Consider the following 24,101-nt stretch of genomic DNA (forward strand, 5'->3'; position numbering starts at 1 on the left):
TATTATCTTCCTTCAAGCTTTCTAATACATTATCACAGATGAAGTCAAGACGTTGGAATGCGGTCGACTTCCAAGCACGAGATAGATAGTAAATATTATAAACTATTCATGTACAAATTTATTATTTCAGAAATTAATTTGAGTACACGTACACAATGTATATAACAATTTTATACACATGTTGCCAAAGGATAAAAAACAATTTTATACACATCAGAGATATCTTTGACTTCTTAATCATAAATATTTAATTTAAATTTTAAAAATATTTATATTGAAAATTATTATTAACTTCCTATAAAATCACTATACTTATGTATAGTGAATATTTTCAAAATTTCATAAGAGATGACATTTGACTTCCTAAATTAATGTAATTGATATAAAAATTGTACAATTACTACGAAACCAAAAAAATATTTTAGGAAATAATTTTTGATTGCCTATATAATTTCTACATATAATGCATATGCAAAAGCAAAATTGTACAATTTTAAGAAACAAATTTTATTGCATATAATTCTTACCATATTGCTTATAAACTTATATATATATATAGGAACTTTACACTTCAAACGATAAACACATCAAATCCTCCGTCCTATCCATCTAGAACCCACTTTAGATACAATTAATTCTTGTCATTTTTTTTAGTCCAACAAACAACTTTTTTATTAAATAAACATTATTTCAGTTATTTGCAATTAAATAATTTCACTTCTTAATTTTAATAAACTCTCAATTTACTATTATTTTCGTCCCAAAATAGATGCAAATTTTTACATATAAATTATATATAAAAAATTTATATCTATTTTGGGACGGAAGTAGTATATAGTACATATTGCCACACATTTTAATGTTGCAACGGTTAGATTTTTGGGTGGCTCTATTGCCACTAACAAAATGGCTAATGCCATGAAAATAATTTAATTATTGATTTTTTGTGACATATTTAACCCTCCCAATAGTTGTATTTTTCGTTAGTCTTTCAGTCTCTTACTATTTCATTATTGTTAGTTTGTTTTTTTTTCTTAAAATTAGAAAGCCACGACACGGTTGCACTATGAACCGTATGATTTGAGTGGGATCATGAATTTTAAAAATGACGAAAATCATACTTCTATCGAATCATAACAAATGGGATGATTTTTCCGTACGAGAAAGAAGATGATAACTGAGAGTTTTATCGAAAGCATAAACGAGACACATGAAGTATTGGATTTTTGGGCGAAAAAGAGTTTGACATCGACGATAGAGATAATAAAGATGGATTATGCAAATAAACCATTTGAGAGAATGGAAAAGAACGATGTTAGGTATATGATTGTGATCGAATTGGTGATAATAAAATTATAAGACAGAATAACATTAACATATTTTTAACAATTGAGATTAGAGAGGGATAAATATGTCATAAAAATTCAATAATTAAATTATTTTCATGGCATTAATCATTTTGTTAGTGATAATAGATCCACCCTAGATTTTTACACTACGTTATTTTAATTTAAAGCAAAAGTTTTGTTTCGTGCATCTACAAGTTTCTAGCTCCAATTTGCCATTGGGGTGATTGTGATGTGGGATTTCATTCTATTTTTGTGGAAAATAAATTAACAAAGGCGTATGTGGCGGTGTCGTTAAGCTGTTTGTGGTACGCTCTCACGTGGAAATTGTTTTACGTCTATGACATGTGTTCGGATAAAATTGCTTAAAATTAAGACGGACACTATTTTTTTTGATTAAAAGACGGTCACTGTTGATAGGGACCAAATATACGAATAAAATCCAAATAACGAGATGAAGTAGAATGCGAATATGACGGACAATCTGGATTTTTTTCATACATTATAATTATACAGATTTTATGATTGAAATTTCACACTTCACGAAAAAAAAAATGCTCATCAATTGAGATATGGTCTGATATGCAAAATTTAGATTTTTAAATGAAGTATTAAGGATCAAATATATGGTTTTATCTTATATTAACCAAAAGATATACTCCTTCTATCACAAAATAGTTGGCGATATTTTTAGTTTTGACATAAATCACTATATTGGAAACAAAATAGTAATTTAAATATCATAATTTGATAAATATCAACATATTGATAGAGATAGATGGTATGTATATGACATAATGATGTGTTGAAAAATTATAATTAACTTAAATTTGAAAGAATTTTGAAATAAGATCCGCTTTCATTTTTATCTAAATATCATTTAAATATATTATTTTCATTTTAAAATAGATATAAATTTTTACATATAATTTATATGTAAAAAATTTACATCTATTTTAAGACGGAGATATTATTATTCATATGTGTAAGATAACATTATTCATATATATGTGTAAGATAACATGGTATACCAAAAATATAATTTAAAATAAACTAAAAAATTTGAATGTATATATATATATTAAAATACGTTATTTAATATATATAATATATATAGTGAATAGTGATGATAAAATAAAATAAAAAATTCTCCTTATTTTATATTTATCAAATTAACAATTATTTTAAAATAAAAAATATATATTTATACATGAATCTTAATATAATTCTATAAATTAATAACGTCATTTAATTACTAATTTTTTCTCTTTTTAATGCGTGAATTTTAAATTAATTATATATCGATAAATTAATTATCTAAATTAATTAATAAATTTTAGCATACATAAAAATATTAATTTAAATAGATTAAACTGTGTATATATTAGCATAAATTTTTTTTCTTTTGAGGTTTAACATATAAAATAAGACAAATGAAGTAAAAAAATAAATACTACTGCTAATTACAGTATGAACATGTAATTACTTCAAGAAGATAAAATAAACTTATGAACATGTAATTACATTTACACCAACACTTTCAAAACAATTGTAATGAAAAATAGACTTTATTGACTTTTCAGCCAAGTCTCTTCTACTTTTATGTCTCTGTTAAATCTGCGTTTCTGCCACATTTCAAGAATCGTGAAAAATGGGAGATCAGTTGGGTCGAGCAGAGGAGTTCGAGAAGAAAGCAGAGAAGAAGCTAACCAGCTGGAGCTTCCTCGGCTCAAAGTATGAGGACGCCGCCGATCTCTTCGATAAAGCCGCCAATTCATATAAGCTCGCCAAATCTTGTATGTAAATTACACTCTCATTTGTTTCGCTCCATTTCATTTTCGTGTTAATTTGGGTCTTTCGGTTCCCTTATTTTGCCTTTTAATTTGTGGGTTTTGTCAACTGATCAGTATTCTTATAAGTCACTGAATCAATACAGAATTCTTGATGTAGTCGACTTGAGAATTGAAATGTTGTGATGATGATGATAGGTATTTCTAAGTATTGTTAATCCTGAATCTTCTTAGTTAAGGTATATTGAGGTTTCATTTGGGAGTAAATTCTGTTTAAGAGTATAAGATATGAATTGATTAGTTTGGACATGATGTTGTGTAAAAATCTTTTGTTTTTGGCGAATGTATCTGTTATGAACCTTTCGTAAATAGTGCAAGAACTATTTGAGGTGGATATATCGAGTGGTTATGTTGGTTTTTGGACCAGAGTTTATATTCACTTGTCAGTTCAAGAATAATTCCATTTTTTACGGAGTTAAACTTTCTTACCGTCTTTCAGGGGATAAAGCAGGAGAATGTTACGTGAAATTAGCAAGTTGTCATTTGAAAGTAAGCATTAGTAACTGGATGATACTTTTTTCCGTTGTTCAGTTAGTTTGCAGCACGAATGGATCGTTGTTATATACTTAATATGGGATACTGTTTTGTACTTATAGTCCGAAAGCAAACATGAAGCTGCTTCGGCATTTGTAGATGCTGCTCATTGCTATAAGAAGACAAAGAAAAGTGGTACGTAAAACGTAATACCTTTTGATGGGCTTATATTTTGTTCAATCTTGGATGCTTTCATGTGCTTATGTTTTTTTTACGTGTTCATATATGGTTGGGTAGAGTTTTGTGTTTTACTGGTTGAAACTCATTGAACTTTTTTTTTTTAATTTTCAGCGGCCATAAGCCAACTAGAAGAAGCAATAAATCTGTTCTGCGACATTGGGAGGCTTAATATGGCTGCAAGGTATTACAAGGTAATGTGTTTAACACTGACTGTTTTGAAACCTTGTAGAAATTATCTTTAACTACATAAGAATCTTCCCTGTTACTTACAATGTGATCAAGTTTTCTAGCATCTTAGGCTTAACAATTTCTTGCAGGAAATTGCTGAGTTGTATGAATCTGAGCAAAACATCGAACAGGCTATAGTCTACTACGAAAGAGCAGCTGATTTTTTCCAGAGTGAAGAAGTTAACACGACTGCTAATCAGTGCAAGCAGAAAGTTGCTCAATTTGCTGCCCAATTGGAACAGTAAGCCTCTGTAGTCTGTACTGGTTTCAGAAAGATTTACCATTTTCTTATATTTGAATGACTATTGAAGATTTCCTGCAGAAGGGTAGATCATGCATGCTATTGCCTACTTGCCATGAGGCTTTGGTTACAATATTTTTCCTGGCTTTTATTAGAAAGTTGAAACCGTTAATTTCAGTGAAGCGTTATTTTTGCTGGATTATTTATATATTTACTTTTCATTACATTGCGATTGTCCAGCACGCCAATCTTTCCTGAGTGTCCAGCTAGTAAGGGTTATAATTTGAATTCTACAATAAGTTTGAATAACTTGTTACCAATTGTGGACAACCTAAATTTTGCCATTTTAATTTGAACTAGTGATTTGTAATCGTGGCCCTAACCGTACATATTGGTAGTGACTGCTAACCTTGACCAGTAAAAACTAACACTGTTGTTTTCAGATATCAGAAGGCTATTGAAATTTATGAAGACATAGCAAGACAATCACTCAACAACAACTTGCTGAAGTATGGTGTTAAGGGACATCTACTTAATGCTGGAATATGTCAACTATGCAAAGGTGACGTTGTTGCAATTACAAATGCATTGGAAAAATACCAGGACTTGGACCCTACATTTTCTGGAACGCGTGAATCTAAGCTTTTATCGGTAGGTTATATATATTCTGAAGTTTTTCGAATTTTCTATTGTCTGTAATTTCGTGTTTGATGTTTTTGAAACTCCATATCCAATTTACCCCAGATAGTCAATGGATGTCAGTCTGTCTTATCTTGTTTATTCTTCTAATTATCAGTTCACTGGTCTTATCGTGGTTTTAGCCAAATCTCAGAAATGTCATGGATGCATTCTTTGTATACAAATTTGCAGGATATTGCTGCAGCAGTGGATGAGGATGATGTTGCAAAATTTACAGATGTTCTCAAAGAATTTGATAGCATGACTCCTCTGGTATGTTTCATCCACTGTTGGCAGATTTAGTATTCTTGTTTTAAGTCATCAGCGACATTTTATGCGTGCGATATGTTACGAGAAATTCTCTAAACTAGCAAACACCCTCTATTCGTACATTTTGGAACAAATTTTGAGAAAAAAGCACATGGATTGGTTCAGAAACTCCCGTTTATTTACTTCAAGCTTATGCATCAAACTGCCATTACTCTTAGGAATCTCAAGTATTGTCTAGATAAATACCAAATTGACTTGCATCTCCAATAAGATTAGATTTTAAGGAAATAACTTCATTCTTTCAAATCACATTCTTGTACTGCTCACATAACTTTCACGCCTTTCATTACTGTAAGCAAGCACATGCACTGTCTCATAGTTGATCTGAAATCCTAAATAAAACAAGTGCTAGCTACCGAAAACTTGTTTGGGCATTTCCATTCATGAGTTATCTGTAGTCAATAAACTTACTTTCCCGATCAATCATCATATTTCCATTCTTTCTTATGAGCTGCTTTACCAATAACTGTGTAGGATTCCTGGAAAACTACTCTTCTATTGAGGGTGAAGGAAAATCTGAAAGCCAAAGAACTCGAGGAGGATGATCTCACATAAATTTACGTGCCTTTACATACCTAGCCTTTGTTCCTTGCTGATGATGTCATTATACTGTGTGCTTTGTGCTAGTTATAACAGAATTGTGATATCTGCTTTACTTGACTGTGATTGATTTTTGTTTTAAGCATGCGTGTAGTAAACACGAATCTGAGGATGAGATTTGATTTAATTGAAATGGTCATGAACGTGCTTGTGGGATTAGAATCGTCCGTGCTCAAGTGATACATTATTGATATCCACAACCACAAGGATTCGCAGGCCAGCGGGTCATGTTTTTGGATTGCTCGTTGAATTTGCCATCCTCCTTTATTTTCAGCCCAAATATGAAATTTATTTTTTTGGTTCCTAAGGTTTGGTAAAAATTCTTTTAGGTCCTCAAAGAAATGAATTACTGTGAAAGGTCCAAATGTTCAAATAAACGGATATTTTCTTCTGTTTAGTTGTTTTGTCTTTGATTGTGATATCTCCATCCATGGTCCTTTAAATAATATTTTATTCCTCCATGATCCTTCTCCATTGAAATATCTCAAGTTTCAATTCGGACAGAATGGTGCTTAGATTCCTGTTTTGGCCTGAAAGGTCCATAATGCACCAAAGAAGCAAATTAGCTCCTTTGCTGCCAGCTTAACCGAAAATGGACCCTCTTCTTTGCTCAGCTCCTTGTTGACGTATTTAGAAGTAGGAATGGGGACTATCCTCCATCATCATGATGCGGTTCTTGGCAGGGAACAATTGATATAGGACAAGCGCTCAAGGAAACAAGCCGAGGCTTTGGACCTGATTTGCAGACGAAGCTGATATCGGAAAATAGTGAAATCCGTACTCAGATTAAAGAACAAGAACGCTTCTTTTCAATGAGACCAAAATCACTCTAGACAAAAGATAAGACCAAACTTAGTCGGAAAATAGTGAAAGAAGTTTTATCTGGGCTACTGGGATTGTGTGGATTTATGAATTCTCTCTTTCCAAGCTATTGTAATTTTGTTTATGTGACTTAGGAAAATATCATAGAAAATCTGCTTAAGTGAAAAATATGCCTCGACGGGGTTCTAAATTATTCTTTAGGATGTTTATGGCCCCTACTAACATTAAGATTAAGACTTTAAGATGCCAAAAATAAGTTGGTGTTAAAGTAAAGCTTAACTAGTCGTTGTATTTTACAACTGGCCTGACTGGAAATGCTCCAAATCCCATTAGAATGAAAAGTCTTGTAACCTGAATATCAAATTGGGAGATTTTAAGAGGAGATTATGTGTTTTGAGAGTTGGCTGAATGGTTGTAAACTTATTTAAAAATATTTCGATTGTTGTATTTGCTGTCTGTAATAAAAAATCATCAACCTAGATGATGATTTTGTGTCACTTCCTATCGTTAGTTAGCGCCCTAGTTTATCTTATTTTCCAGTATTCAGTATATGACTTTTATTTTGTTTGTAGTAGTTATGTTTTGGGTTTAGATGGATCTGGGTTTCCATTGTATGGTATTCGGTTGAGAACCTTATTTTCTTGTAATTCACGCAATCTCCTATACTATTGAAACTATTGGTTGAGGATGGCCAATGGGTTTTGAGTTGGGCTGCTACGCAAACATCAGCCCCCTTCTTCCAATGAAACACTCGACTTGTTTACTAAAACAGACTCAAGTTCAACACTTTCCCTCATAAAAAGAGGGTGTCTAGCTGAATGCGAGTGTTCATCCATGGCCAGGAAAAAAAAAACCAGAAGTTACTTCACTTAGAAGTTACAATTCAAGCAATATACAGAGAAGGGTGCGAAATCCAAATATATATTAGAGGGTTTTTAAAAAGAATCCAAACTTAGTGGAGCTCTTCAGCAGGTAAACTAAAAAATACTCTCTCCGTCCCAAAATAGATACAAACTTTTCAATGCAAATTACATGCATCTATTTTGAGACGGAGGTAGTAATTTGCAAGACCATTAATTGGAGTGCACAAAAAATTGTCTCTTTCCTAATGAACACTGTGAATTAAAATTGGAGTGACATACATAATTGGAGAGATGGACAAATGAAAAAATCAGCCTGGTCTACTGCATGAGCTGTCCAGGTGATTTGTTGATGAGTGGTGAATACTGATCCAAAAAATATCACTCATGATCGGAGAATGAATGGGAGGGATTGAAGCCAACCTGTCCAGGCGGAGAAACTCAGGCCACTAACAACCTAGTCGGTCGCCAATGCAGCGGCGGCGACAAACTTCCGGCGACAACTAACAGCAAACAGAAGGAAACGAAAAAACTGTAAGAGAAGCGAAAGAAAAACTACATAACACAACGGGAAGCGAGGAACGATGGATGTAACGGACCGGTCGAAATTTCGGAAGCAGCGGCGCCGACGAACTTCCGGCGATAACTAACAGTAAACGGAAGGAAACGGAAAAAAACGTAAGAGAAGGGAAAGAAAAACTACATAACACGACGGAAAGCGAGAAAAAATGGATGGAACGGACCGGTCAAAATCTCCGGCAATGCTCAAGAAACAAATAAAATATGTGGTATGTACAGTGCACAAATAGCGTGTACACGCGTGGACTGCCACGAAAGGAACCGAAAACAACGCGGTCTGCGTATAATCACACAAATGCCCCCACTCATAGTCAGACATCAACAGCCAATATTAAAGCAATTCCAATCCTGCGTTGGAAATAGAGGGTAGTCCTTGGAAAAAATTTGAAGGGCCACAAAGAAACTAACACCATAATAATTACAAATGAGTGGGCATACAAAATGAAATGGCCAATCAGTGAGGCCCCATAAACAGTCTAAGAACAATGTTTTGAATATTAAAATTCTTTCAAAATGCATGTCCGTCTGGTGATGACCTTAAATGGGACTATTTACAATTCGGACCATTGAAAAAGACCGACCTGTGTATTTTTGTGGACCATTTCTCTATTTGTAGGCATTTTGTTCGTTCCAAATAGGGATGGCAAATCCAAATGACTGAAATGAGGAGTCGGTGGGATCATTTTGTTCAAATTCTATTACTACCCTTTTACAATCAATCGATCTTCATGAACAAAAAATAATCAAATTGTTTTCGACATTTATATTTTCAGTATAATCTCATTATTTTAATTTTAACTATTCATGTCATGAATATACATGCAACCATCACTCTTTTCCGCCAAAATCAAATCAAACTCCTAATGAATTTTGCCGAAATTTCAAGTATCTCTAATATTTATTTTGAAAATGAAAACAAAAACCAACATCCTATTTAACATTAACATGGCACTAATCCATCAGTTTCACATTAACCTGAAAATTTAATAAATGACTCACATAGTTTTGAGTCGTCTCCCATCGTTATTTAAGAAAAGAAAAAAAAATGACATTTTAAGATAGTAACGAATTGGCTATTATGTCTCTGACGTGACTCATGTAATCACTATCGGTTAAGTTACTAACATCGTTATTACTGTTATTTCTCACTTCATACTCAAAATATTCGGGTTGATCTTCTATTGAGGTAAAATCAAAATCATCCCGACTCGTATGTCTTCTAATGTAATTATGCAATACCATCGTTGACACGGCAATTTTTATCTAGTTATCCAAGGAATAACTTGGCATGTCCCTTAGAATATCCCATTTCTTCTTCCACACTCCAAATGCTCTCTCAATAACACCTTGTATAGACGAATGATATTTGTTAAATATCTATTTTCTTCCTTTTGGTCCTTTTGCTAGACAAAATTCTGGTAAATGATATTTAATCCCTCTATATGGTCCAAGAAATCCTCTAACATTAGGATATCCAACATCAACTAAATAGTACTTTTTTGTATAAAAAAGTGAAGTAAATATCCAATTAAAACTTACAATATAAAATTAGAAAATTGAAAATTAGATGAAGTAAAATAAAATAGAATTCAAATTTTGAAAATTAATTATATTACCATTTGGTGGGTGCGGAAAATTTATCTCAGGTCTTCTTGTTGCATCATTAAAAATACGTGCATCATGAGCCGATACTTCCCACCCAGCAACCACATATGTGAAACACATATTGAAGTCACATACGGCCATGACATTTTGTGTTGGGGTCTCTTTACGACTAATATAAGGAATTTGCTCATCAGCCGGAACAAGAACTTTTCATGAGTTCCATCAATTGTCCCGATACAATCTTTGAAATGTGCCATATACCTTTGATCATGGAGGATTTGAGGAGGAATTTCTGCAAACTCTGGATCCAATGGCTTGATAATATCTTTAGCCATATTTGTTACACATAAAAGATTCTCGTTAAAGCACCGACTTATGGTTTCTCCGGAGCGTTGAAAGTTTTCACATGTCCTTCTATTACCAGATTTTGTGACCGAAAAATTAACAAAAAGATAGCCAATTTTTTTTCAGGTGATATTTTTCTAGATCCTTTAAAACCATAATTTTGTTGCATGTCATGCAACAAGCTCCAAAATATTTATTTTTTCATTCTAAAATTCCACAAACAACGATCGGGATGTCCATTTAATACTTCTCTAATCCAGTTTTGGCCAGTATGAAGAGAAGTCATACGTGGTGTCTTTGTCAAACTTTGTTCGTCACTTTTTATTATGTCCAAAGCCAAATGCATCATACTACAATAGACTGCCATCTCTTGATCGATTTTTTGTTCTTGTTGGTCACCATTTTCGTCTGCTCAATATTCATCTAAATCCATTTCCTAACAAAATTAAAACTTAAAGTATAATTATTTGTAGCAACTGCAAAAAGAAGAAAGCTAAACAAATGTAGCGGAACAGTATTTTGGATAATTATTGTTGTATAACTTTAACAGGTTTGTGTTTTTGGCATATTTTGAAATCAAGATCGATTAGATTTTTCTTTTATTAATGACATAATTATTGTCTAGAGATTTCACTCATTTGCTCACTCAAATTTTCATACTAAGATAAAGTAAAGGGAAATATAAAAAAAGCATGAAAAAAATAAAATCATACACGATTGTGAATTCATCTTCAACAATTTCTTGTACAACTTGCCAACTAGTACTATTTGAAATGGTTTTTAAAGAGAGAAAACGAGGTAATAAATAGTTCTAGAATAAAAGGTATAATCAAGATTAATTTAAAAAAATAGACAACATGAAAATTGACAATTTACAGTATAATCTTACATTCAATAGATTTGTGTTTACCTCAAATATCGTTATAAGTTTGGTGAGATATTGAGATGAATTGTTAAACTGCATTTTAAAACTCTTGAGAATCTTGAGATTAGAGATTCCAACAATGAGAAGTTGATTGGAAAATATAAAAGCAAAACTCCAACTGTTAATTTTCTTTTCTTTTTAACTTAACTCCAAGTGGTAGTTAATGGTAGTTTATAATGAATTGAATGCAAATTACTTTAACTTTTATATCTATTTGTGGGAGTAATATTCTGCAAAATAAATGCAGACGTGCTTTTGTTCAGTTCAGTTCCAATGTGTCCAGCATTCTATTATTGATAAAAATGTGTCCACTTTATTTTTTAATGTCTTTTGTTCGGCTCAACATCTAAAATTGATAATCGATTCTTAATTAAACATAGAATTCAAACATAAAGACAAATATCATTCATAAGAAAATATCAACAAACCAGCACATACCATAATTCCTTAATATATTACTTCTTCTTGTATGATTCAAATGTCCATTGCAAATACCCTAACATTTTTTCAGATGGAAAGTTCATGAAGACTTCTCTTTTTTTTCTTTCACACTTATCAAATGTCCAGCAAAAAATCGCAAATCACTGTTTTTTGGAATTTCTTCCATGTCATTAAGCAAGGTAAATGCATCACTAATGGCTGGCCATTGTTGAGACGATGCATTGCTCATGGTTTGCATGCTCTTTGTCAACTTCCCCAACACTTCTGAATTCTTAGAAAACTCTTTCCAACTTTAGCTTTTCTTTTATCACGCTTATCATAATCACGTTTCTTTCTATTACTAGTATTACTTAAAATTAGATTAGCACTTTCAACTCGAGGATCGAAGCTCATTTGTGGTGCTTAACTAGTAACCCTCAATTCCTCATCCGAATCTCCACTTCCTTCTATATTATACATTAATTAATCGACAATTAGGGAGTCCAAGCACTATTTTCCATTGCGACGATCCCTCCGAACTAATATCAAGTTTGGCTTCTAATTCTGAATAATACCTTCTTTTCGAAATGGCTTGAATTTTGCATTCTCCTAAAATATAATAGAAATACCTGTAAAAAATTATTCACATGTCCATAATAATTATAAGAAAGAAAATATTAAATGATTAAATACAACTTAATTTTAAGCTCCTACCACTCTGGAGTAGCATCTACAATATTTTTCTTATGATTAAAACTTAAACCAATTTTTCCATTCAATAGTTTTCTCCACAAGCTTCACTTTAATTTCGAGCTATCCCACTTATTCTTAAGTTGTTAAACGTTGTACTCCCTCGTAGTGATTTCCAAAAATCCTTTATCAATGTTTGTCCATCCTTCCTTACTGAAATAAGAGGTAGGCCGATTTCCAACATCTATTTTTTTGATGCAAAGGTCACAAAAAGCTGTTGTTGCATAGTTGTTCCATGCTGAAATTTGTTTAGAAGTAGTAGAATCCTCTATTTTCACTTTCGTTTTGCCCATTCTGCTACAAGAGGATGATCACATAATTTGTTACATAAGCATGCAAATGATCAAAGATATCTCAAAAAAAGAAAGAGTCATAAAGTTAACCTTGTAATGCCGTAATTAAGAAACTTCCAATACAAATCAATTCTACTTGCTCCCAGAATCCAAATAATATCTGTTATTGATGTAAAATAGCAATAAAACATAATAGAACAAATTAATATAGTACATTTTAAATTAGCATTAGCTCACCTGTGTAATAAAAAATAAAACTTACGAAATTAAAAAGATCATCAACAAGTAATAAATATGGATGTGGCTAAAGTCTCTGCTTCTTCCTTTTTTTTATTTACTAGTATTTAGAATTCTAAAATAAACTTTGTTATTTAATTAAGTGCATGCTTCCTCCAGCTTAAATAAAATAAAAATAATTAAGTATGATTTGAAAAAGATAAAAAGAATTTGATGATGGAGATTGGTTTTTGTGGGGTTCATTGAAAGATACATTCCTTTTGAAAAAAAAAAAAAAAATCCACTCCAAACCAAATTGAGATTGTAGGCTTAAACGACATCCAAAATAATAGATTAATCCATTTTTAGGAACTCAAATCCTAAATAAATTCGGGATAAATTTATAGATTTGTCCACTCAAATGAAGCTAACAACATCATAACACCTAAAGCTCTTGAATTTTTCGATACCCAAACTAATAATCTTAACTTAAACAACAAATATTTCATAGATAAATATAAAATTACAAGAACCAATTTAAAAATATTATAAATCCCGCTTATTACAGACATGTACAGTTAAATTAATTTCGGCAAGTTGAAAAGCCGCTCGTATGCTAATCAGTGAAGATTTGAATAAAAAAAATAGAGATCCCTAATTTTTTAATAATACAATTTCAAATAGCAACGCAAGGGAAAGAGAGACGATTCATATCTTAAAAAATGAATGGAGGTCGTCGGGTTGAGGTGGTCTCTCAAGAAAGCTAGATCTGATTTCAAAAGAGAGACGTGGAGTTGTATCTGTTGAGAGACATAGTGTTGTGTTGTGTTCATAGAGAGTTTTCTAAGGTAGAAAATAATTATTATAACAATTGAAGGATAAAATGACCTTTTTATATTAACAAATGAGAGTATTATCGTATATTTATGGTATTCTTATTAATGCCGCATATCTATCCAAAAACATGTTCTTAATGAAAATTCAAAAATAACTCATAATTATCTTAAAAACACGTTTTTCATGACCGACCATTTAATAAAGAATGATGTTTTTTATACATCTAAATGTAATTTTTACTTCACAGAAAAGAAAAATAATATCAAAAGTAAATTCAAGCGGACTCTTGATGTTTATGGAACTTTCTTTTACATTCTATTTACAGCATGTATGAGATATTTGGTTTGACTGAATTAAAAATCCAAGTTTTTTCTTGAAAATATAGAAATCCAACCTGAATTAATTAAGTTTTTTTGAAAAACAGATTGGGACAAGTGGTAATGACTAACGACTAATGGGAGGACGGACAAATGTTTATTCATTTTGCACACCGATGAATAATAGCTTTTATTATTCTCTTTCATTTTTTCTGATTCACTTCAAGCTGAATAACTAAAATTTTGAATTTAAAAAAAAAAAATAATAATAAAAAGACTATATGTCTATTTTTCATTTATTTTTTTAAAACCCTAAATCGTTATAAAAAAAAAAATAATATTTTTAATATTGAAATTTATAGGAGTAATATCCTACAAAATTAATTTAATTATATCTGAATTTTGTAAAATAATATATTTTTTAAATATAAAATGACATTTAAAATAATTTAAAATAAATTTTATTACGCGAGAGCTGACGGAGGATATTTTTCGAATGGAATGAATAATATTTCAGGGAGGACTGTTCATCAACGAAGTTGTTGACCTTCGAGGGGATTCGAAACCATTACTTTAGTTTTTTTAGGCTATAAAATTCATTTAAATACATTAGGTAATACATTTAGTTAAAAAATGATACTTCCATACTATAAATACACAAAATGAAAGCAGATGTGGTGGACGAGTAGGTTGTATCATTATTGACTATTCTAATACTACTTGCTAAGTTGAAACCTAAATTACGACGAGGAGGAGGAAACCACCTCCTCCCTCCATGAAAGAACAGTTGATTTTTTCATTCATTATGAATAATAATTAATAAACATTCAAAGCAAAAGCCAACACGAAGGCCTTTTGCAGAGAGATAATCAAACCCTTCTCTTCACGTCTTCTGCTTCTTTGACTTGTTAGGTACAATTTCTCTTCTCTGGGTTTTCAACGGTTCAGTCTTTATTGAAGCTTTCTCTTTGTATAATTTGCTGGTTCCCTGTATTCAATCAAAGTATCAATCTTGGTTTATCAAAATTAAAATAGAATCCTAAGTTTGGATTTGTGTTAGTTTATAGATTCCCTGTTCCTCCCTTGATTTTGTGAGACCCTTATTAGTACATGGCATGGCATAGAGATTTCTATCAATCTTAGCCCTAATTTTGGTAGTAGAATGGCCTCAACCAGTAATGGGAACCATATAAATGAAATTGAGGAGTGTGTCAATTCTAAAACCACCACACAAAGCCCTCTTGAGATTTCAGTATCTCGAAAGACACTGCTTAGTGATGGAACCCTCGATCCAGGGAAGTCCCCGAATCGTTTCGTCCCTATTCAAAATAGAATAAGTTTCTTGAAGTTGGGTTCTGCCTCTGCCAAGTTTATGCAGATTGCTAATGATAGGGATGAGATTTCTCGTTCTGTTACTTCTTCAAACGGCCATCGGTTTCGAGAGCGATTGAATGGTGTATTTTCTCGGAAAATCGATTGGGGATCACTCAGGTCAATGTGCAAAGAGTGGATTAGAAACCCGATGAATATGGCCCTTTTTGTTTGGATTTTCTGTGTAGCCATATCGGGCGCAATCTTGTTTATGGTGATGACTGGAATGCTGAATGGTGTGCTGCCAAAGAAGTCGGTGAGGAATACATGGTTTGAAGTCAATAACCAAATCCTCAATGCACTTTTCACTCTCATGTGTCTTTATCAACATCCGCAACGATTCCATCACCTTGTTCTTCTTATTAGATGGAGACCAGAAGATATCTCGAGGCTAAGAAAGATATATTGCAAGAATGGGACATATAAGCCGCATGAATGGACTCATATTATGGTGGTTGTATTACTTCTCCATTTAAACTGTTTTGCTCAGTATGCGCTTTGCGGCCTAAACCTGGGGTATAAAAGATCAGAACGACCAGCCATCGGAGTCGCCATATGCATATCGGTTGCAATAGGTGCTCCAGCAATTGCAGGCGTTTACATGATCGTTAGCCCTCTCGGAAAGGATTACACCTCCGAAGGAGACGTGGAAGCTCAGGTCCAGATTACTGATGGCGAACAGTTAAGGGTAAAGTCACTGGAGAAAAAATACTCATTTGCAATCACCGGAGATGAGCAGAGAGTCGTCGAGAGTCAACCGAAGTGGAGCGGAGGAATACTCGATATATGGGACGATATTTCTATAGCCTATCTGTCATTATTCTGTACTTTCTGTGTTTTTGGGTGGAACATGGAGAGGCTTGGGTTCGGGAACATGTACGTTCATATCGCCACTTTTATACTCTTCTGTGCCGCTCCTTTCTGGATTTTCAACTTTGCTGCTGTTAATATTGGTAATGACATCGTCCAGGGAGCGATGAGTGTCTCGGGAATCATTTTGTGTGCATTTGGATTACTCTATGGTGGTTATTGGAGAATTCAAATGAGAAAGAGATTTAACTTGCCAGCTTATACGTTTTGTTGTGGTAAACCGGAGATCAGTGATTGCACTCTTTGGCTTTGCTGTTGTTGGTGTACGCTTGCTCAGGAAGTTCGTACGGGAAATTTTTACGAAGTAATGGAAGATGAGTTATGCACTAGACAGGGGCTTGATGATGGTAATAATGACGAGCTAATGACTTTACCATCACCAGTTGAAGGAGGACTAATTGACTTTACATCTGGCTCAGCTTCTCCCACTTTAAGCAGCTCTAGTCCAACCAAGAACGCCATGATAGGAAAATCACAGAGTCCTAGCAGATTTTCAAAGGAGTTTCACAATACTGATTGGCAGCGTTCTACTGTCAAAGAAGATTCTTGTACGACGAAAGTTGACGATCAAATCATGATCCCGCCAGTTCAATTGGTGATAAGAGACTCGGTTACAAAATGAAGTTGAATGATTACGTTTTTTCGACGAGGAATTGATTCATGTAGTGATTTGCTTGTATTTTGAATGTATATCACCGAGGCTTTTTCTTTTTTCTTGTATTTGGATTACATTTATTTCTGCTTTGACTTCATGGATACCTGATACTGGTGAGTTCTCTGGGTTTCAAATTCCGAAAATTTTGGAGTTGCTTTCTTTTAGACTATTGAATCATACTCCTGATTATTGTACAGGTTTCAGACCTTAACAGTCAACACCAGATCTTTTACTTCATTGTTGTGTGATATGCGTTTTGACATACACTTGGCTTAATGGCTTGTGGCGCAATCCAAGTATTTGAAATGAACATATTAGTTGATATTTGCATAATTGCTCATTATCCACAAAAGATCATCAGCAGTATCATTTTGATGAAGTATTGTGACTAATCCTCAAAAGTCGGAGTTGACTTATATACATTTCTATACATACTTTACATATTTCTTTTTGTATAAATTAATTGTACATTTTGATTTTTAAAGTAATAGTAAAAAAATATGATCAAATGTACAATCATTTAATGTAAGTAAAAAAATATGTAAGATATGTATGAAAATGCACTTAAATTGTTTTCTCAAAAATCTAAGGTGTTCTGAATTACTGTATTAACATAAGTTGACATACTGTGAATAAATTATAGTACATATATATATATTATGTTAATATAATACTATCTCAGCACTAATTAACTGTAATATTTTTTTTTATGTAATTTACGTAGGAAATGGCAGAGAGGGAGTATTTGCTAACATGTAGCATAGTTAGTTTGATGAGTGGAAAGAGGCGAGATTGGACACCCTCACACGCAGGTCGCGATGTGATAAGCAGCAAAAAGGCCCAAAGAAGGCCCGTAAATTTTTTAGAGAGAGTTTCAATATTTGAGCCTTGATTGTTTTAAAGGGGCTCATAAGGCCCATAAATTTTTTAGGGTCCTTCATGGAAGTGACATATAAAGTCTCTTCCTTACTTCAAAACCCTAATTGATCAACATTTTGTTTTCCCTGACATAGTCGCTCGCTGGTATGTAACCCTATCGAACATGGCGTTTATCGAGTCTGTTTTTTTCTTTTGCTAAGCAACTCCTAATTATCCTTGTCCATTTGTTTACAGATCAGGTTCGGTAATCAAATCAATGGCCCCTGCAAAAGGTACATTCATGGCGACCTTGTAAAACTTAACTGCTTAATTCCATTGTTCAATTAGCTTGAATGATTCTACATATTAGGTTAAGAATGATGAATGAATTTAAAATTTTGGATAATTGATTGTGCATTTTGGTAATCACTTGTACTCAGACTTGCATATGTTTCGTGTAAATCTACTTTGACTGCATTTTGGCTTTGCGCTACCCATCTTGTGAAATAATTGTTATAGATATAAGGCTATTCACTTTACTTGATCGTTATTTCTGGCCTTTAAAGATCATCCATCCATCGGGATATGAATTCCTGTATTTTTAACCTATATTGTTAATGAAGTTGACATGGTTGTTTTAATCTTCTTAGATGCGAAGAAGGCTGATCCAAAGGCCCAGGCAGCAAAAGCTGCCAAGGCTGTGAAATCAGGGGGAGCTGCATTCAAGAAAAAGGCGAATAAGATCCGTACAAAAGTTACATTTCACAGGCCTAGAACTCTGAAGAAAGAAAGGAATCCTAAGTACCCGAGGATTAGTGCCACCCCGAGGAATAAGCTTGATCATTACCAGATCCTTAAGTATCCACTCACGACTGAGTCAGCAATGAAGAAAATTGAAGATAACAACACTTTGGTATTCATTGTTGACCTCCGTGCTGACAAAAAGAAGATCAAGGATGCCGTGAAGAAGATGTATGACATCCAGACTAAGAAAGTCAACACATTAATACGGTATGTATCTTTGTCCTTTTACATCAGTTTTCAAAGGTGCTGTCTATACTTAATAGTTTGTTGCATTTTAGGTAATTAGGTCCTTTTCTCTTACCATGCCACTTGTTTTTTGGGATTGATATACATTATGGTTCTTAATAAACTCTTAGATAGTTTCATAGTTGTTTTTGACGAAATAACTCAGAATTATCTGCATTCTCATATAAGTAATGACCGAGATTAAGATATGATATGGTGGTCATGTGTTTGGTAGGATCCTAGATCATTACACATGTTATCATTCTTTTCTACTTTATACTATGCTTGAAGTTCCGGCCCTTTTTTTAATTACGTCTGCATCTGTTTTGATTTAGGCCTGATGGGACCAAGAAGGCTTATGTTCGTTTGACACCAGACTATGATGCCTTGGACGTTGCCAACAAGATTGGAATAATCTAAGCAAGCTGAAGATTGGATACTGTTCTATTTCGTACCGTGTGGGTTTTAGGATATTGAAAATTATTTCTATTCTGTTTATGCAAAACTTATTTGAACTGATCCTCGAAATTAAATTTTGTCAGTCTTTTTCCGAGCTGCAATCCTTTTTCGTCTCATTTTTGCCTTGGTTCTTAATAATAAAAATCACATTCGCTTAGCAGTGTATGATTAATTTAACACTAATATAGAGCAATATCAACAAAAGAAAAACATATATTTAATGTAATACTTGCTGTTTCAACTATTATTACCACAGTAAAAATAAAAAATTACATATTGTCAAGCTCTTCAAGAATCACCAGCATTGCTACTATAAAAGCATAATCCACGTCTGGTTGAACTTTCACCCTAAAGCTTTCTTTACCTCTGCATAAGTTTGCCCATTTGAAGTTGTGGTTTACCTGCGAGCGACATTACTCTTTCATTTATTAGTTAGCACTGATTAAATAAATACTACCTCCGTTGTAACATTTGCTATGAAAATGCATAGGAAATGGGTCGGTTAATTAGAGATGGAGGGCTGACATTACAACATCGGCAAGTATATATTACCTCAGCAAGTATAGTTTTGCCTTGACAAACTTTGAAAGAGAGATTAGTATATTGTCCGATGACATGGAAATCGCATTGATTTTTGCCATTGTTGTCTGCCAGAAAGACCTCAAGCCGTGATTTAAATTGTATTGGACTTGATCTCTGCACTTTAAACAGGAGTCTGTCGTTCTCTGAGCTTTCACCTAGATGACAAGTCCATTGATGTCGTTTTGTAAGTACCTAAACAAACAATTACTTACACCAGTCAAATTCGGAAAATGTATCATTTAAAACGGTCTCTCAATTAGTCTGTCTATACAGCCAAACTCAATAACAAGATCAAGCCAACCAAGACGTGGCTTAATGGTTAAGCATTTTCTTCCTTGGAAGGTTATGTGTTGGGGAATAACAAGATCGAATTCTAGGAATTTTTCATATTCTTCGGCTGATTACCTCTACCTTTTCGCGCAAGGTAAGTACAGGAAAGCCGGCTGGATCATACATGACCCTTTTAGATTGAAGCTTCCAAACATTTCCATCAACTCTTAGGAGTGGATTATTTCCATTAGCGTCTAAAACCTCAAACTGTGCTTTAGAGAATCCTTGAATCTTCTTCTTAACAATCAGCTCCAATGGATATGGGACGCAAAATCCTCTATCTCCGATTACATTAATTATTTTCATATCTCTTGATGAAACTCCAATCGGCCGAACACCTTTGGGAGAGGCGGGGGCCGTGGAGTTTATAGTGGCAGCTGCAGCCGAGGTAGCGGTGGGGTTTATCATATCATCTTTTTCCTCTGTTGGGTCCCCATAAGCCCATGGATTCTCCATCTTTTGATAATTAAAGAGGGTTTTATTAAATAAAGGACTGGAGACAATATTGAAAATGCAATGCGATGGTGGTGTTGTACAATGCAACAACAAAACAAAGAGGTAATCCTGGCCTTTGTTGTTGCAAATTGTACAATGCAACAAAACAAAATGAAACCCTTTTTTCTCCTTTTGTTAGGTTTTAGATTTAATTACTACCTATTAATTAGATATTTAAAATTTGCTATATTAAGTAACAAAATCTCGTTACGGTTTGGTGGCCAATTTGGGCATCCAAATTTTGCTCTTTAATTACCAACCAATTTTGCTGGGCATTTCCTAAGTTGGGGAGGGTCTAAATCCATTATTTAATGGTCTAAATATACTATATTTAATTTAATGTCAGTTTACATATTTACACGCTTTGTAATTGAGTCTCTTTTTACCCTTACATATCACATATTTACTTTGAAACTCGGCATTTTTTTAGAATAAGTCTGATTATATATATAAATATAAGATGTGATATATAAATTTTAATATTGGTTTAGATCGTTCATTTTTTTATATATGAATGTATCTAAATTATACTCCAGTCGTCTCAATTTAAATGATAAGAATTCCACGCAAACTAATTATACATTCATATTATTTTATATTAAGATATAATTATAATTGTATGGATTAAAATGGGAATGATGAAGAAAGTGAGGAGGGTTCGAAAGGCGAGGAAAATGTATGTGAGATATGAGAGATTAACGTGCAAATACTATTAATGTTCCCTAAAGTTGTTAAATGTCAAATAATTTGAGACAAAAAAGATATATTTATATTATCATTTAAATTGGAATGGAAGGAGTATAAATTATTTAACATTGCTTCTAACTCTTTTGAGTTTGTGGTTCTACTTCAAACATTTAATTTGGTGAAATGTGTTGAGATCTTTTTGACGATGGAATCTTAATTTCCACACTAATAATTCAGTTTGGAGGTGTAAAGAGTTTGATAAATTCAAGAGGCTTTTGAATGTCGTCAGTACCATTCTTAGCAACAAGATTTGTTTTTTTGTCTTGCTGCAATATCATCGAGGATATTAGAAGATTTCTGAACTCTTTCAACTCCTGTAATCTGAATTTTATTAGACGAATGGGAACAACCTTACTCATAATATGACCAACACGAAAAACAACTGACAAGATGAGGTCTCCCTCTCCTGTCAAGAGGCAATTATCTCATCCTGTTCTAGCATGTGAATTGTTGAAATCATCAACAAAAGATCGGAAAAGAGAGTTTGGGTGAATTTTACTTCGATAAAATTGGATATCCTAGGAGAGGATATGGGGTTGACCAATAAACATGTGGATTAATCATAAATTATACGGGTGAGGTGAGATATAATTTATGAGGATCCATCGACAAATACGTTGACCAACACGTTTGACCTGCTTTTTAAGGCGGGTTCAATTTAATTTCACCAATTATTTTTCAATAATTTTCAAATAATTTAGAAGTTAATTTTTTTTTAATTAATATAAAAATTATGGATAAAATAATTTCGAAACTAAATTAGTTATTGAAATATCAATTAGATATCATATTTTATCAACAAAGTCATGATATATTATTTCGATAATCAAATCAATATGCGATAATTAATTTTTAGAACCAAGTTTCTCAAACATATTTATCGAACACATTTTTTTCACACATGTTGGTTGTGGAGAGCCTCATCAATTATGCAGTGTCGTCGTGCTATCGATACTTATGTCCGATAAAAATCACCATCGCATGGGAAAGCAGGATCGTTATAAATGCTATACTATATTTGTGACAAAAATGGATTGAAGAAATGTATGGATGGAATTTATATGTATTTTTTACATAAATTTAAATATATTAACACATGCAATGAGCATGAACGCAATTAAATGATTTCTTATTTTCTTCCAAGTTACGTTCCACCACTTGTAATAGAGACCATCTACTTCACGAAGACCTTAATTGAAGGTTAACCTTCCAAATTAATACATAAAAAAATCCTAAAAAACAGGGTTAACATTTCATTCTATCTCCATGGTCTGTAATCCTAGCATGCAGCTTCTTCTTTTCTTTTCTTTCTCAACAAGAAACTCATATATTCTTTTTTTTGTAAAGTTTCTTGGCTAACAAGCTACTGCAAACATATAGATACGAATGCAGTAATATAAATTAATCCAAAAATTAATTAAGAATGAATAATGTGAATGAAACAATCATTCTAGTGAAGGACAAGACTCTGGTCTGCCAGGATGCACATATCTACGTTCGAAATCGAGGGTCGCCTTTCAGAAACCCTCTCAGATCAGCTTTTACTCTCTTAATGTTTCAGCTTGGAATTATATCTTCTATCTCATACCTCATCAACTTGGGTCTTCAGCCTCTTGGACAATCACTTATTGTCTCACAAATTCTTGTAAGGACTCCCTTAATTTATATATACCGATTATCGGAACTTTTATATTTCCTTAAGAAAAACACTGGTAGACATACTTTATTTTTCTTCTTCAAACGTCTGGAAATGGGGAAGCAATTCACAATATTCGTCGTTTCTATGTGTTATCGATTCTCATTCCTGCACTCCTAATAACAAATTTTACATGGCATTGTATGGAAACAGGGTGGAATGGTAGTTGGTCCTTCATTTCTAGGACACAAACGCGAATTCGCATTAACATTTTTTCCCCTGAGAGGTACCCTAGCGCTGGAAACGCTAGCATCATTCGGTATCATGTTCTTCCTCTTCTCGATATCAGTGAAGATGGATTCTTCATTAATGGTGAGACCAGGAAGGAAAGCCATGACCATTGGAACTTCAGTCTTCTTATTCACTACAATATTCCCCATCGCACTAGCTGTCGTTTTGAAAAACTACATCCCCATGGACGCCAGCCTCCAAAACTCACTCCCACTTCTTGCAGCTTCACAAGCAATTACAGGATTTCCCGTCATAGCCTGCCTCCTTGACGAGCTGAAGATGCTCAACACAGATATCGGCCGCCTCGCCCTTTCTTCTTCCATGTTCTGTGATCTCATCGGTATGGTGGTAACAGCAATTAGTTTATCCTTAGTGGGAGCCGAGAAGAGTAAGGATCCACTTACACCGCTCTGGGCGTTGTTGTCCGTGATTACATTCGTGGGGACCATCGTGTTTCTCGGGAGGCCAATGATTAAAGGTGTGATAAGGGAAACGCCAGAGGGCAAACCTGTCCAAGAATTTTATGTCTTTGCAATGTTTGTGTTGGTTCTAGTGTGTGGACTATTTGGTGAGATGATAGGCCAGCATTACATCCTAGGACCGATGATCCTTGGATTGGTTATTCCAGACGGACCTCCCTTAGGAACGGCTTTGTCATCGAAACTAGAAGCTATCAGCGCGAGTTTGCTCTATCCCACTTACCTTGCAGTTTCTGGTCTACAAACTGATGTCTTCAAGGTTCAGTTTCGATCTTTCTGGATCATGGGGATCATCGTTATTTTCGCCTCTTTTGTCAAGATTGCGGGAACCATGTTGCCAGCC

At 33.4% G+C, this 24,101-nt stretch overlaps 5 protein-coding genes across 5 annotated transcripts; 4 read left to right on the plus strand and 1 right to left on the minus strand.

The window, feature by feature from the left end:
• Nucleotides 1-2,997: 2,997 nt before the first annotated feature.
• LOC139882444 (alpha-soluble NSF attachment protein 2-like) lies at nucleotides 2,998-5,942 on the plus strand. Its single transcript, XM_071866762.1, has 8 exons — nucleotides 2,998-3,142; nucleotides 3,636-3,685; nucleotides 3,793-3,865; nucleotides 4,022-4,101; nucleotides 4,228-4,379; nucleotides 4,823-5,030; nucleotides 5,250-5,330; nucleotides 5,862-5,942. Exons 1-8 carry the CDS (start codon nucleotides 2,998-3,000, stop codon nucleotides 5,940-5,942), a joined length of 870 nt encoding a protein of 289 aa, XP_071722863.1.
• A 9,176-nt stretch (nucleotides 5,943-15,118) lies between these two features.
• Nucleotides 15,119-17,744, plus strand: LOC139882451 (uncharacterized). Its single transcript, XM_071866768.1, has 2 exons — nucleotides 15,119-16,792; nucleotides 17,577-17,744. The coding sequence occupies exons 1-2, from the start codon at nucleotides 15,119-15,121 to the stop codon at nucleotides 17,742-17,744; spliced, it is 1,842 nt and encodes a 613-aa protein (XP_071722869.1).
• Nucleotides 17,745-17,987: 243 nt separating this feature from the next.
• LOC139882448 (large ribosomal subunit protein uL23-like) lies at nucleotides 17,988-19,159 on the plus strand. The gene is made up of 3 exons (XM_071866765.1): nucleotides 17,988-18,003; nucleotides 18,361-18,721; nucleotides 19,075-19,159. Exons 1-3 carry the CDS (start codon nucleotides 17,988-17,990, stop codon nucleotides 19,157-19,159), a joined length of 462 nt encoding a protein of 153 aa, XP_071722866.1.
• A 308-nt stretch (nucleotides 19,160-19,467) lies between these two features.
• On the minus strand, nucleotides 19,468-20,566 carry LOC139882452 (protein LURP-one-related 14-like). Its single transcript, XM_071866769.1, has 3 exons — nucleotides 20,192-20,566; nucleotides 19,751-19,972; nucleotides 19,468-19,599 (listed from the first exon to the last, which is right to left on the minus strand). Exons 1-3 carry the CDS (start codon nucleotides 20,564-20,566, stop codon nucleotides 19,468-19,470), a joined length of 729 nt encoding a protein of 242 aa, XP_071722870.1.
• Nucleotides 20,567-22,775: 2,209 nt separating this feature from the next.
• On the plus strand, nucleotides 22,776-24,098 carry LOC139882453 (cation/H(+) antiporter 15-like; the record flags this gene model as incomplete). The annotated part of the gene is made up of 2 exons (XM_071866770.1): nucleotides 22,776-22,997; nucleotides 23,202-24,098. Coding segments are annotated over exons 1-2 (1,119 nt in total), but the record flags the coding sequence as incomplete, so codon positions are not given.
• Nucleotides 24,099-24,101: the final 3 nt, after the last annotated feature.

This window comes from Rutidosis leptorrhynchoides, unplaced genomic scaffold (assembly GCF_046630445.1).
Source record: "Rutidosis leptorrhynchoides isolate AG116_Rl617_1_P2 unplaced genomic scaffold, CSIRO_AGI_Rlap_v1 contig271, whole genome shotgun sequence".
NCBI lineage: Eukaryota > Viridiplantae > Streptophyta > Magnoliopsida > Asterales > Asteraceae > Rutidosis > Rutidosis leptorrhynchoides.

Bases quoted from the DNA above. Each gene is read 5' to 3' on its own strand.
- LOC139882444 (XM_071866762.1), top strand. From the start codon at position 2,998: ATGGGAGATCAGTTGGGTCGAGCAGAGGAGTTCGAGAAGAAAGCAGAG. The intron at 3,143-3,635 runs GTATGTAAATTA...ACCGTCTTTCAG, and splicing joins ATATAAGCTCGCCAAATCTT to GGGATAAAGCAGGAGAATGT. The intron at 4,380-4,822 runs GTAAGCCTCTGT...TGTTGTTTTCAG, and splicing joins TTTGCTGCCCAATTGGAACA to ATATCAGAAGGCTATTGAAA.
- LOC139882451 (XM_071866768.1), top strand. From the start codon at position 15,119: ATGGCCTCAACCAGTAATGGGAACCATATAAATGAAATTGAGGAGTGT. The intron at 16,793-17,576 runs GTGATAAGAGAC...TAATTTACGTAG, and splicing joins TGATCCCGCCAGTTCAATTG to GAAATGGCAGAGAGGGAGTA.
- LOC139882448 (XM_071866765.1), top strand. The intron at 18,722-19,074 runs GTATGTATCTTT...GTTTTGATTTAG, and splicing joins AAAGTCAACACATTAATACG to GCCTGATGGGACCAAGAAGG.
- LOC139882452 (XM_071866769.1), bottom strand. From the start codon at position 20,566: ATGGAGAATCCATGGGCTTATGGGGACCCAACAGAGGAAAAAGATGAT. The intron at 19,973-20,191 runs GTAGAGGTAATC...TTGTTTGTTTAG, and splicing joins TACTTACCTTGCGCGAAAAG to GTACTTACAAAACGACATCA. The intron at 19,600-19,750 runs GTAATATATACT...TGTCGCTCGCAG, and splicing joins GCAAAACTATACTTGCTGAG to GTAAACCACAACTTCAAATG.